Genomic DNA, 13,397 nt, shown 5'->3' on the forward strand with positions numbered 1-13,397 from the left:
CGTTCTGGGAACAAAGTACATACCACAAACTTTTGTGTAAATGAGAATTTATTGACGAAGACACAAGGTCAAGCTTCGCCCAACCCCACCCTCCCCAAGAACAGATCCCAATAAGAACAAAAGAATGATAAAGCATTCTTAGGGCAACACTCCCCCCCCCCCCGCCCATCTCTCTCCATCCCAGGCTTCACAACACAGGCACAGGGAACAGGCTTGGGTGAGGACAGACACTCAGGGTATCTCTGACCAGCAAGAGTTCTGGGTGTGTGTTTGCTTCCCTTGCCCTTTGTTATGATGCCAACTGCCATTATAGAGGAAAGGAAGGGGGTGCTGGGCAACCTCCAATAGGTTCCTCCAATCTGGCCCAAACGAAGAGACTGGAAGGGAAAATGTAGTGGAGGCAACAGGTGGTATCTCTAGGGAAGAGACTTTTTTATGTGAAGTGGAACCCTCCCTGACTGCTCAGGGTGTGACAGGAGGAAGAACAAACACATTGTGGATTGGCTCAGTCAGACTGGCTAGGAATAGCAGCTGTTCCTGTTATTGGTGGGGAGGCCGAGAAGTCTCAGTTTTAGGGGTTGAGTGACATATCCTGGCATAAAACTGTGTTCTGTCTGCCCTGACACACTTTTCTTCTGGAACTATGGTTTGCTTTGAGATGAGAACAGTGTTTGCAGTGTGAACCTTCTTCACTACTCGTATCCCATGACTCCATGAATGAGTCCCAACAAGGGAACTTTATCAATTTGTTTTTCTACCCCTCACATCACCAACCTACCCATCTCCCACACACATCCTGTGCTATTTCCTACTCCTCATGTGCCTGTAGTGAGTGAGGGACATATTTCCTTTCTCCCACCCACTAATTCTTTTCTTGAAGAACCTTACTGTTTAAGAAACTGCTTTGGAGGACCCACTCCCTCCAAGCTTTGCAAAGGTACGAAGCAAGATCATTTTGGACATGATGGGACTGGTTTCTTCTCGTTTTCCACAATTCTCCAAGTCCAATGGGTTAGGTATGAGTCTAATATGAGGACTGTGGACCCTGGGGTGCCTCTGACTTAGGAGACTCTGAGCAGAACGTGTTGGCTCCTGAATACCAGGTGCCAGACTATGCCACAAGTATCCAAAGGTCACACAGTGTGAACACTGCTAAGCAATGTGGTGTTTTGGGCATGAAGCATTCCTTGACCAGTTGTCCCCACTGTGTTCACATCTCCAAAATCCCTCCTTTTTTTGTTCCTGTGGTGCTGGGGATTGCAAACACCCTACCACTGAGCTACATCCCCAGCCCTCCTCCAGTCTTTTGAGATGACAAGAACTGCTTGAACTTCTGGGATGATCGTAATTTGTTTTGGAATCTGAATAATACAAGTAAAGAGCAGATCAGAGAGCAACATCTCTAAGCTCACTTCATCTCTACACCCACCCTGCTGACCTTGGGAATTAAGGCTCTAGGAGGACAGGGGAAACATCAGCTATACCTTCATTCTGTCATCCAGATGTACCTTCAAGCAACTGAAAAGATACTCTGCTGTGACCTGATGCTAATCAGTACTGAACATGTGAAGCACCACCGAGCAGGCAGAGAAAGGCAGGAGAAGGCCTTGAGGAAATGAGCAGTAGTGAGACAGTCCCGCAGTGAGCACAACACTGATGGAAAATTTCGGGGACCCAACCTCAGCTCCACTACTGGACAGCTGACAGGCCTTGGCCATAATACCCTTTTTGATTTTTTAAAAATATTTTTTAGTTGTCAATGAACCTTTATTTACTTATATGAGGGAGTGAGAATCAAACCCAGTTTGATTAGTACTGGTTAGGTACGTGCTCTATAGACTACCACTGAACCACCACCCAGCGCCCCCTTTTGCTTTTTATCTTTCTCCTTTGTAAGAAAACAGAGTTGGATAAAGTCATTAAAGTTTGTTTCAACTTGAAAACTGATTTTAGATGTCAACTGGACCTGAGGAATACAGGGAACAGGGCTGGGAGAGGTCATTTTGGTTCTTGTTCTCTTACCTCTACTCAAATTCCTTAATTAGTCTTATTAATGGGTTAGTTCAGTGGAAAGGAATGTAGTCTTAATTTCTTTCAGCTTTGGTGCTGATGGGCTCCATGTTTCCTGTACCCTGAAACATCACTGACCATTCCCAACTGCAAGGCCATCAATGACATGATAATATGGTGGGTGACGGCAGCGGGGAGCACAAAGGCTTGCCTGAGGAAGGAGAATGGAGACAAAAACCAAAAGAGCAAAAATCCAAAAGACCAGGGACAAGGCTGCCACAGATGAGGGACCCTCTAAAAGAGTGGGCTGTAACTGCTTCTCTTCCTCTAGGACTGCTGTGAATGATGGCCACTTGTTTTAACACTTTCTACGACTACCTCAACTTCACATATGTACAAAAATATAAAACAATAAAGTGCAGTTTATGTTTCAGTGACACTTTTCCTTGCTTTAATGTTTGTTGTCTTTTTCTGCTTTTGAAATGAGCTCTTGATTACAAAATATCAAACTACACTCAAAAGAGGGTGTAGAAAAAGCCAGCTGTTGGCACAGCACGGAGAAGCCCACAAGTAAAGACAGATAGCAGCAGCAGGTGGCAAGAGGTGGGAAGTGACTGAAGCAGTGGTTACAAATGTTCACAGGAAGCTAAAACTATCCAACAAGTTGTGCTCTAATGTTAGCACAGGTTAGACTAGTCACTACCTTGGTGGGTGGCCTCAGTGTGTTTGAGTTCAGATTCTATACAATTTCTTCCAGTTAAGAATTCTTGGCTTGCACCAATCACAGGGACGTTGGAGGGTACTGGACCAGTTTATTAGTTTTTCAAAATGCTGTCGTAGACCTGATAGATGTATTGAGAGACTTCAGGAGCTCTACACTTCAGGGACAGCTGTTAAGAAGAAAAGAAGAAGGACTATTAGTATGGAGGTTGGCATTACTCTAAAGGTATCCAAGCATTCAGTTCAAGAAAATTTCTGATACAATGCGAGAGAACCTTCTATCACTGGAGTAGCCAAACAAATAGATCATGTTACTAGGTGCTGTGGATCCTAGAATTTCACTTTGACCAATATCAAACTGTGCTGTCTTTTTACCGCCCTTCTATGTTGGTCTATGAGGTTAGGAAATAATCCATGCTAAAAACATCAAAGCCTCTGACAGCAAGGGAAACAGTCATTCTAATGCTTTACCAAGAGTTACAGGGATTACTATACAAACAAAAAAAGAAAGGCAAAAACCCTTTTGGTGGGGCTGGGGCTGTGGGCTCAGTGGTAGAGTGCTCACCTAGAATGCATGAGGCACTGGGTTCGATCCTCAGCACCATATAAAAATAAAATAAAGATACTGTGTCCACCTAAAACAAATTAAAAAAAAAACAAAACAAAAAAACAACCCTTTTGTTGATGGTCATTTCAGCTGACTGCCTCAATTCCTCAGACAAGGAGGAATTGTACAATCAAGTCAAATAAAAGCAAAAGTTTGGTTAAGTCTAAGATACAAGTCCTTTCTAAATTATACTGGGGAGAGCATGCATTCTTTTTTATTGTTCTTTCTGGGTCCTGGGGATTGAACCCAGAGCTTCCCACATGGTAGGCAAGTGTTCTACCACATTGAGCTACACCTCTAGCCTGAGAGTATACACCCTTAAGAAGGGAAGACAAGAACTATCAAGTGACTTATTGTAACTGGACAGCAATTCGTGCCAAATGCTTCATCTTTCATTTTCTGCCTCTTTAGACAGGCAATTTAGATATTTCTGATACCACTTCTACTCCTCCACCACTGTCTCTTCTCTTAGTTTAATGAATACCAAGTTAAACACTGAGGATTTCACTTTGTGGTTCAAAAAGAACAAAATTTAAACCCAGGTTTGAACTCCTTAATTGTATCAGATTAGGCAAATTATTATTGACAATAACTTATAAGCAAGCAAAATATATTTTAGAGTAAGAAAAAAAAATTTTCCCCTGGACTATTGACATCATTGCTCTTTTTAAGTCAGGACAGAGCAACAAAAGTTTGTATTTTTTTAGATTATTTTCCCTCTTTATTCTCTTATTAAAGAGACTCTGAACAATTAAACATAGATCAATAGTGAAAATATCTTTGGAAAAGAATCAAAAAGATATTGGTCGATGCTGAATTTTCTGAAAAACTAATATCCTAAAAACAAAAAATAAAAGCAATCAAAAAAAGAAAAAACAATCAGAATATTTTATTTTAAAGTTTTAACGTTCAGTCTCCAAGGCTGCTGTTTAATATCAGTCAGAAAGATAACTCTGATAAATATAAAAACCAAAAACAAACATCCAACATAAGAATTCAAATACACATGGAAAATAGCCTCCTTCCACCCAAGTTATAGCTTTAGGCGTTTCACCAATTTTTAAACTCCCTACAGAGGCAATTCTTCTACCTCCTCCTCTTCAGCCTTTCCACTGCCAATGTTGTGGAAACTTCTAGTGGAGAATATGTGGGTTCAGAGGAGGAGGTGGAAGAGGAGGAGAGGAAGCTAAAAAGAACAAGAACAGCTTAAGGGAGTTAACTCAGACTAAAGAGGGGTAGTTCCTTTTTCCTAAAATACTGTCCTATATTTTTTCACACCTTTTTAACAATACTTTAGGTTCTGTTGCTTAGAGGTTCCTTTTTTTGTTGTTCATGACTAGTAAGGAAATACTGCTATTCTCAACAAAAGCCCAAAGTGCTGAACACCATGAATAGTGGATTGACCAGGCCTAGATAGACCCTGTCCTGTCTAAGAACACATGCTTCTTCACCTGGTCAAGTTATCTTTTCAGGTAAGACTGACTTATAGAGATATGGCCTTACACTTAAAAACTTTTTTTTTTTTTAGTATTATATCCATTTTATTTCTCTGTATAATTGAATGTTATTTGACCATAAAAAGAAATATTGATATAGATAAACACACTTTCTTAATGAAATACAGTAAGGACTGGATTAGAGGAAGATGCTTTATCAACCCCTTAGGAAACTAAGGGACCATTAGTCCTTCAGGCACTAGTATAGACTTAACCACATTTTTTTAATTTTTTTTTTTTTAGTTGTAGATGGACACAATATCTTTACTTATTTTTAATGTGGTGCCAAGGATCGAACCCAGCACCTCACTCATGTTAGGTGAGTACTCTACCACTGAGCCATGACCTCAGCCCCTTAATCAGATTTTGTTCCTTCTTAATACCAAGCTAAGAACAGATCAACAGTGCTTAGGGTGATGGAGGGAAAGGAATAGGTCTGGGTGATAATGAATCTACAGCCTCACTGGGGAATAGATTAGATCTATGTCACGTGATATGATGAAAGGTTCAGAAGGTCCTGTGGGCAGAGGGAACCTGGTTACCAGATGGATGAGTAACTCAAAGAATAAAGGAAGCCAAATAAATATTTTAAAAGACAGGGAAGGATGGAAGGTGGGTGTGGCTAAAAAGAGATAACTTTAGGACAAGATCTTGAGGTACTCTTTCTTTCATTTGTATTGTTTTATGCTGAATTTATTCCTAGGCCTTATTTTTTTCTTCCTTCAATTTCTTCTGGGATATTTTCTTCTGGGCACTCTCTTGGTTTAGAACAGTTTATTCCATTTCAATAAAGATCTTCTCAAAGTGGCAGGGGGAGCTCATGATTGAGTTTATGTGTATGTGAGTATGTGTCCTGGGGGGGTTTGGGGATTGAGTCCAATGGTGCTCTAACACTAAATTATACGTCCAGCTTTTTAAAATTTTATATAAAAACTGATGAAATCTGAATAAGGGATATAATTAATCGTATTGTACCAATGCCTATTTTCTAATGAAGTATGGGTGTTCTTTCATTGTCAGTGGCGAACACTGGGAACTGTGTGTTCTATTTAAAAATTTTGAGTCTTTAATTACTTAAAATAAAAAATTTTTAAAAATTCAACAAACTTATGTTTAGGACAGTGATAGTACCAGGTTCTTCTCAAAATAAAGAATATGGAATAGGAAGCATCAATAAACACCTGACCTCTGAACACTACTCATCTACTTACAAAGAATAATTATGCTCCTTTAACCTAGATGAGATGAAAGATTGTATACAATAAAATCATGAATGGGAAGCAAAAAGAAACACATACATGCACACAGCACACAATTAGAGCCAAATTTCTAGGAAGTAAAGAAATTATTTTATAAGACTTTGATTTTATAGTGAAAACCTGTCCTTCTAGTAACAGTACTGAGGGGTTTTTCTCTTGGGGAATTAAAGAGGTCTACTCTTCGAAAACAAAACAAAACCCAAAAACAAACCCAAGGGATTAGTGGTGGGAGGGAGGAGTAACACCGTACAAGGGAAGTTTGAAGTTTTCCTGCTCTCAGATGCTTGAGCAAAAATCTAACTTAAGGGACTCAGCATCAGCAACTCACATGTATAGAAGCCATTCCTGTTTACTTCAAGAAAGGGAGCTGGTGGGGAAAGCACCAAGAGTCTTCAGAGCTGGCAGGGCTATTCCCTTGATGTAAGCTAATAAAAACAGACTTAGCTGTCAAAACTAAGAAATGGGGTCATGACGTTTCTTAGTCAAACAGTTAAAAGGCTCCCTGGATTTATTGACTATTCAATATTGAAAGTTACTTATTCAATATTGTCACTTGCCTGTCCCATCCTTCAAAACTGCCTATTAGAAAACTCAAGTATAACACAAGAATAAGACACCCCCCACCCCCGACAAACTCAAGAGTTTGTTTTATCTTTTCAGAATGCAGATGACAAGCAGCATCTTGTTGGAAGATCACATTTTACAACAATAAACAAATGCCCATTGCTTATGGTATCAATCTTTGCTGGTTAACAAAGAAACAGCTTCTGCCTTATATTGTCAGAATTTTTACTTTAGTTCAGTGTAGTACTGAAGGAGGTTTTTCAAACTGAATCCCCTTTCATGCTTGTCAATGTATATTCCATTTTGCCTTACTTTTCACAATATGCATTTCAAGACATACAAAGGCACATGTGTATATGACTCCGATATCCTTAGGTCATAGACTTCCAAAGCAGGAAAGATCCTCTTATAATCAGCGAGGAAACCATCTTCATAGTGGCTTGTTATAGTACCACATGCACAGTTATGGTAGTTAAGTATTGACTTATATTTGGATCAAGTTGCCAAGTTTTGTGAGCAGCTTGCAAGAATGGTTGTGCCACACTCCCTGTTGCCAGAGCCACCATGCCTGTTGCATGGGGCAGGCACCACAATGAGGAGGTCTTCTATCAAGGCAATCAGGGAGTTCTTTATTGACTGATTATGGGGGATACCTCTGATCTGAAGCATCTCCTCTGGGTCTTGTGCCAAGCAAAAATGGAAGGGTTCTTACCTCCCTCCTCTAATCCATCTCATCCATTCTGAGAAGGGTCTTACCGTATAATTGGGGTTTCCTGGCTGGATGCGTAGCTCAGCCAAAATCCAAATGCCATTAGTGAGCTTCAGGGATTGGTATAGCATGTCCTGCCCTTCCACATTCCTCTTGGCAATGGTATAAACATTGTTGTTTTGCAACTTGCTGGAAACAGTGTCTAGAAATAGATTCAAACCCCAACACCTTAAGTTAAAATCTCAAACAAATTTATGCTCTCTTCTGACATCCTTATGAGGAACATGTGCTCAAGTTCCTGATAAGTACAAGTTCCTAACAAATGTGCAGGTACATATTTCAGGAAGCCCTTTTCCCACACACAGCAAAAGGTGAGAAACAGGCCTTTAAAGTACCTCCTATTAGATTCCCAAATGGAAAGCTGAATAGGGTGCACCTAAACAATGGGTTCAAGAGTTACCTGTGGGAATTATAAAATAGGTGAGCCTAAGGGTTTAGTATATCAAACACGGTGGCTATGTGAATGAAAATGCTCTGAAATGCACAAGATCAGAGACAAGAAATGTAATAATTCCTAGAATGCTGATCTCAGATCAATGAGGATATAAAGACTGATAATCAAATCTATAATACTTCCTTTCCAAGTCACTATTACTTTACTGTGAGCCACTTGGGTCTCAATAACAGGATCAGAAAAGGGCAGAGTTGCAGAAGTCCTTCAAGTCAAATTTATTAACTGGGATATTTAAGACTTTTTTTTTTTTAAACAGGCAAATGATTTCTTAAAACTTTAAAGAACTCCATGTCTCTAAATAAACCATGAAACAACCATCTCAATATAAGGCTCTGCAGAAGACTGAAGCTATACAAAGGTGACTGCAGCCAGGCCTGGATATAAGTCTTCTTAGTTATCAACTCTGGCTATTCCAGAATTAAAGATCCCCTTTCTTTGTGAGATGCTGCGACATCAGAGAAAGAGAAACTTCCAGAATAGAGATGATAACACTACCTTATTTAACTGTTTATTATGTTCATTTCTGATGAGAATTTAAATTACTCATGCCTCTGTCAGGATCCAAATTCTCCCACATAAAATTCTATCCTATTCTTGTGTGCTTTCTAGCAAAAGGTAGCCAAGATAAATAGTCTTATACCCTCTTGAAGGGTAAGCCCTCAGGACAGGGATCCTGGAGTTTTTCACTGTGGCTTACTATAGTACCTGGAACACAATAAGGTAACTGTCATTCATATCTATGAATATGCCTCTGACTTGGGTGTTGAAAATGCCAATATTTACATAATGCCATAGACACTAAAAACCATCTCCACAAATATAGGTGAATTTGAAGGTACGACTCACCCTGATATTTTTTTACTGTACACAAACCAGCAATAGTTTGGGGAAGGATGAACTAAAGCCCCATTCATTAAGTATTTTCATCACACTTATTTACTACTTACCTTTTCCTCTTTTATTTCCAAGGTTTTTAATAACACCAAGTAGAACAGTTATAACTTATGAAACAGCTCTGAGGAGCCAAAAAGTGTATCTCAGAGTACTTATATATAATATTGGTAGAGAAGAGAGCTTCAGTATGCTTTGCAATCACCTTGTGGGGGGTCAGGCAGTTCTGGCTGTCATCCTCATTCCCACAGTGAAGGGTTCTTGCAGCTTAGACTGGGTTGCTAAGCAACATCACCAGTCGGAGTTTGGCTAATATCTTTTGACAGGATTGTCTTGAACACACAGAGGCTCGTGTTAAGTTGAAAAAACTATTATTCCTAACCTTTCAAGGTGTTTGTCCATTTCCCAGAACAAGAAAATACATACATAGTAGGAACTTCTATTTTAAGTTCTGCATAGGCATGTTTGTTCCAGACAATGTGTATAGCAATGCCCAGATTACTAGACTTCTTATGATCTTACCACCTATGCAAGAGATGACAGGCCAGGAACTTAGCTGTGTTCATACTGAATGAATGGTTGTTGTATTGCTACTTCTATCAGAGGATGGAATGAAAGGAGGATTTCTAACATAAGTATGTGTGAATCAGCTTTTTTTTTTTTTTTCTTTCCTCCCTTCCCTTTTTCCATCATAGTGCTGGGGACTGAACTCAGGGTCTTCTGCATGTAGGCAAGTTCTCTATCACTGAGCTACATCCCTAGCCCCTTTGAAATTTTTATTCTGAGACAGGGTATCACTAAGGCTAACTCAGCCTCTCAAGTAGTTGGGATTATAGGTGTGTGCCACCTATAATCGTTTTTCTTAAATTAAGTCACACTTCTTCTGGCAGCAATAAAGGTAAAGAAGGTTCCCAAAGCAGAGAGTGGGAATCAGGGAGTTTGCATTCAGGCACCAGCTAGAGCATTCATTATCGAGTTCAAAACCACTAAGACTGCTGGAAAAAACACTCTATCATTTGAGCAAACAAACTAGAGTTAAGAGTTGACTGGGAAAGTTCCCATTTTTGAAATATTCCAAGGGATGGAGAGAGCCATGACAAACACAGAAATATAACTCATTACCACTTAATGCCCATGTCTGAAGAAATATCTTATCTCACACTACAATGTCTAACTAGTGAAAACAGATATACCATGTCTCTGAGCTTTTTTTTTTTTTTTTGAGGTGTATAGACTTTGAATTTTTAAAATTTACAATACATTATCACAAAGTGCAGGAGCTAGCAAAGGGCAGTCTCTGAGCTTTTAAGAATATGCTAAACACTTAATTAAAAAAAAAAAAAAAAAGATTTGTAGTCAGACATATTGGCACATGCCTGTGATCCCAAGGCTCAGGAGGCTGAGTCAGGAGAATGGAGAGTTCAAAGCTAGTCTCAGCAACAGCAAAACGCTAAGCAACTCAGTGAGACCCTGTCTCTAAATAAAATATAAAATAGGGCTGGGGATGTGGCTCAGTGGTCGATTGTCCCTGAGTTCAATCCCTGGTACCCCACTTCCCCCAAAAACAAAAATGATTTATAGTATTGTTTTCCACACAGATTCATTTTTCGATAAGGCTAGTGATGCAACTACTTCTTATGCACTTATGATAGTGTTCCCAATTATATGTACTAACTCCAAGTGTAGGCCCAATGGTTAAGATGCAAAAGAGATTCAGAAAGATCTCTTGACTCCTGTAGAATTGATTAGTGCTAGGAAGCAAGGAGTCCTGTCCATTAGTGCCTTTCTGATCTAAAAATGTTATTTACAATAAATAATGGCACCATAAGCACCCTTATTGCATACCCCTTTCTATTAAGGTCTGATTATTATTAAGACTTGGGAAGAGGGTCTCTTTCTTCTTTAGAAAGATGGGAAAAAGCAAAAGTAAAAGCTCAATGCTAGGTTGATAAGTCCTTTAAGCCTGTGACTTCTTATAACCCTCAGAGTGCTTGTTCCATCTGTCAAATGTCTACGCTAGCACAGAAAAGCTATTTTTAAGTGTTGGTGCTATTGTGATTAGGGCAGAGCAGCTGGAAAAGATGTTATTTTTAGCTCTTAGCTAGACCCAGGGTGTTGAATCAGAAGGCACTAAACCTGCAAACACTCCTGTTAATAGAGCCCTTAAGACTGGAAAGAAATGTAAAGGCCAGGACACTCCAGACCTTGGGGTGGAGTCAAAGGAAAAGTTAGAAAGGATTAGTTACAGGAAGTGGTCTTACAAGATTAGCAGTGATTTAGTGTGTGAAATGATGGCCTTGGGCTCCTAGAGAAAAAGAATTGGCTGGTTTTCTGTATGTTTCATGTGCTCCACTGCAACAGAGCAGTGTCACTAGAAAACCAATTCAATAGTATTTGGAGCACCAAAGGCAGAGAGGGATTGGAGTGGGGCCATGGCAAAACTGGTCAAACTGAATTTGCTTTGAGATCTACATCAGAGGATATGGCCTTACTTGGAAAAAGGCCAGGCATTTCTTCTTTGGCAAGTGAAATACAGCTTCAAAACTCTCACCTTGAAGCAGGGTTATAATAATTTTTTTTCTATTATTTTGGCAGGGCAAACTAAAGCTCTCATTCACTCCAACTTCCATTTTTTCTTTATGAAAAAGCACGTCTCTTTCACACTGGACCTCTAAAACCAAACCTAACTTCCAATTACTGTGGCTTTTCTTGGCTACATAGACCAAAATTTCCCAGATCACGTTCAAGAAACAATGATATTCCATGAGACATTAAAAAGCACTTCATGATTTTAAATTCTATGATCAAATAAATTCAGCTAACACTGAGTTAAACAGTTTCTTTAATAAAGCCTTCTCTGAGCTTTTAGTGTGTGAATGTGCAATGGCAACTTTTTTGTTTTTAAATATTATTTTAGTTGTAGTTAGACACAATACCTTTATTTTATTTGCGGTGCTGAGGATCAAACCCAGCGTCTCGCACATGCTAGGCAAGCACTCTACTGCTGAGCCACAACCTCAGCCCCTGCAATGACAACTTCTAAGAGAGGCATATCATATGCTGTATTTTTCAACTTTAATTGACCACAGAGGCTACACCCTTTTTTATTGAGGAACAAGTGATCTCAGGAACATGCTATCTGAAACGCTGCTACTGGATCAACTGCCACAAGGGTGATGGTTAATCCAGGTCCCGTCTCTTCCAAGTGAGTGTAGAGACCCATTTTGGTTTTTACCACTAGCTCCTGTGCATTTTAATGGTTTCTTGAAGAATAGCTTGTTCCATGTAAAGTTGTCCAACCTCCTGTGCTCACCTGATGAGGTTCATGGTAACTGACCAGTCAGTCTCAGTGAGAGGGACAGATGACAGTCACCTACTTATGACATGGCACAAGATGAAGAGAATCAACTAACTAGTTATTTTGATAGAAATCATAAGAGTCAACACTCAACACCTCTCTTAAGGGCTGAGGAGGTATAAGGTAATCCTTATCAAAAGCAAACTTCTGCATGAAGTTTATACATTCAAAAAATGTCAGTCTGTCTGTCTTTTATATCTGAGGGCTCAAGCAGGGCTTGTCTCCTGAATCTCTCAAAGAAGGCCTACATCCACATCACATTCAAAAGAGGCATCACAGGAAGAAGCTGATCACTTTCAGATTTCAAAGCTCTATATGAAAAGATCTATCTGAACACAAGATGAAAACAACACAGAGATCCAAAAAACTAAAATTAAAAACAAAAAGTTGGAACAACTTTCTTTTTTCTTTTGGCAGTGCTGGGCAAGGCAAGCACTCTACCAACTGAGTTATATCCCTAGTCCCCCTGGAACAACTTTCTGAATTGCCATATTGCCTCTTTCCCCCAATATCCTGCTCCATCTTCAAGAGAAGATAGAAGTGTGCTGAAAGCACCTTATGAGAAATATTAAAGTGTGGAAGAGGAAATGATGGGGAAATGAGGAAGAAGGAGATACTGACCAAGCACCAAGGCTCATTTTCATTTGAATTCATAAAATCTTTATACTGAGACAAATGAAGGGGGTGTCGAAGGGGGAGAAGAAGGGAGGAGGCAGGCACAAAATGCAGGACTCTAAACAGTGAAGAGCTTCTTCCACTTCAGTGAAACAAAACCCTAGGGAATGACAGCTGCTATTCGTTTCTCCTCTTAGGTTACCTCTTTTTATGTTCTATTATAGTAATAAAATTAACTACCAAAGAGTCTGGGGATTTTTAATGGTGAATGAAAGAGGATAAAATCATCATATAAAAGCTGATACAAGGCAGTAAAGAAAAAGGTTACCATCCAGGCTTTAATCAACCACAATGCATTCTTTAATTATAAATTAAAGAGATTCTAAATACAGGATTCTCAGAAAGATAGCGACCTTTCCTTCAATATCAAAAGGTATTGGCAGAAAAGATGAAATGGTCCTTTTAATTATTTGGAAAGTACATATCCTCAAAGGACACTTTAATGTTTAAATAATATGATTACTTAAGTCATCTGATTAACCCGGTTAATCAGATGTTTAAGTAATATGAATCACTTGTCTTCAACTACTGAAGAATTGTGTAGATGGATTCTTTCTAGTCTGTTTCCTAAATCTATTAGCTTGTAATCTAGTG

The 13,397-nt window shown here is 39.3% G+C and overlaps 1 protein-coding gene across 5 annotated transcripts in view; it reads right to left on the minus strand.

Annotated features, from left to right (window-relative positions):
• Window positions 1–2,802: 2,802 nt before the first annotated feature.
• Window positions 2,803–13,397, minus strand: part of Ap2b1 (adaptor related protein complex 2 subunit beta 1) — a 110,482-nt gene continuing 99,887 nt past the window's right edge. For all 5 annotated transcript variants that reach the window (XM_076871808.1, XM_076871806.1, XM_076871807.1 and 2 more), the window contains 2 exons: window positions 7,413–7,567; window positions 2,803–2,900 (listed from right to left, as the gene is read on the minus strand). In XM_076871808.1, coding sequence (XP_076727923.1) covers window positions 2,826–2,900; window positions 7,413–7,567 — 230 coding nt within the window. In that variant the 3' untranslated portion in view covers window positions 2,803–2,825. The remainder of the gene's footprint in view (window positions 2,901–7,412; window positions 7,568–13,397) is intronic.

Source organism: Callospermophilus lateralis, chromosome 11 (assembly GCF_048772815.1).
Source record: "Callospermophilus lateralis isolate mCalLat2 chromosome 11, mCalLat2.hap1, whole genome shotgun sequence".
Classification (NCBI taxonomy): Eukaryota; Metazoa; Chordata; class Mammalia; order Rodentia; family Sciuridae; genus Callospermophilus; species Callospermophilus lateralis.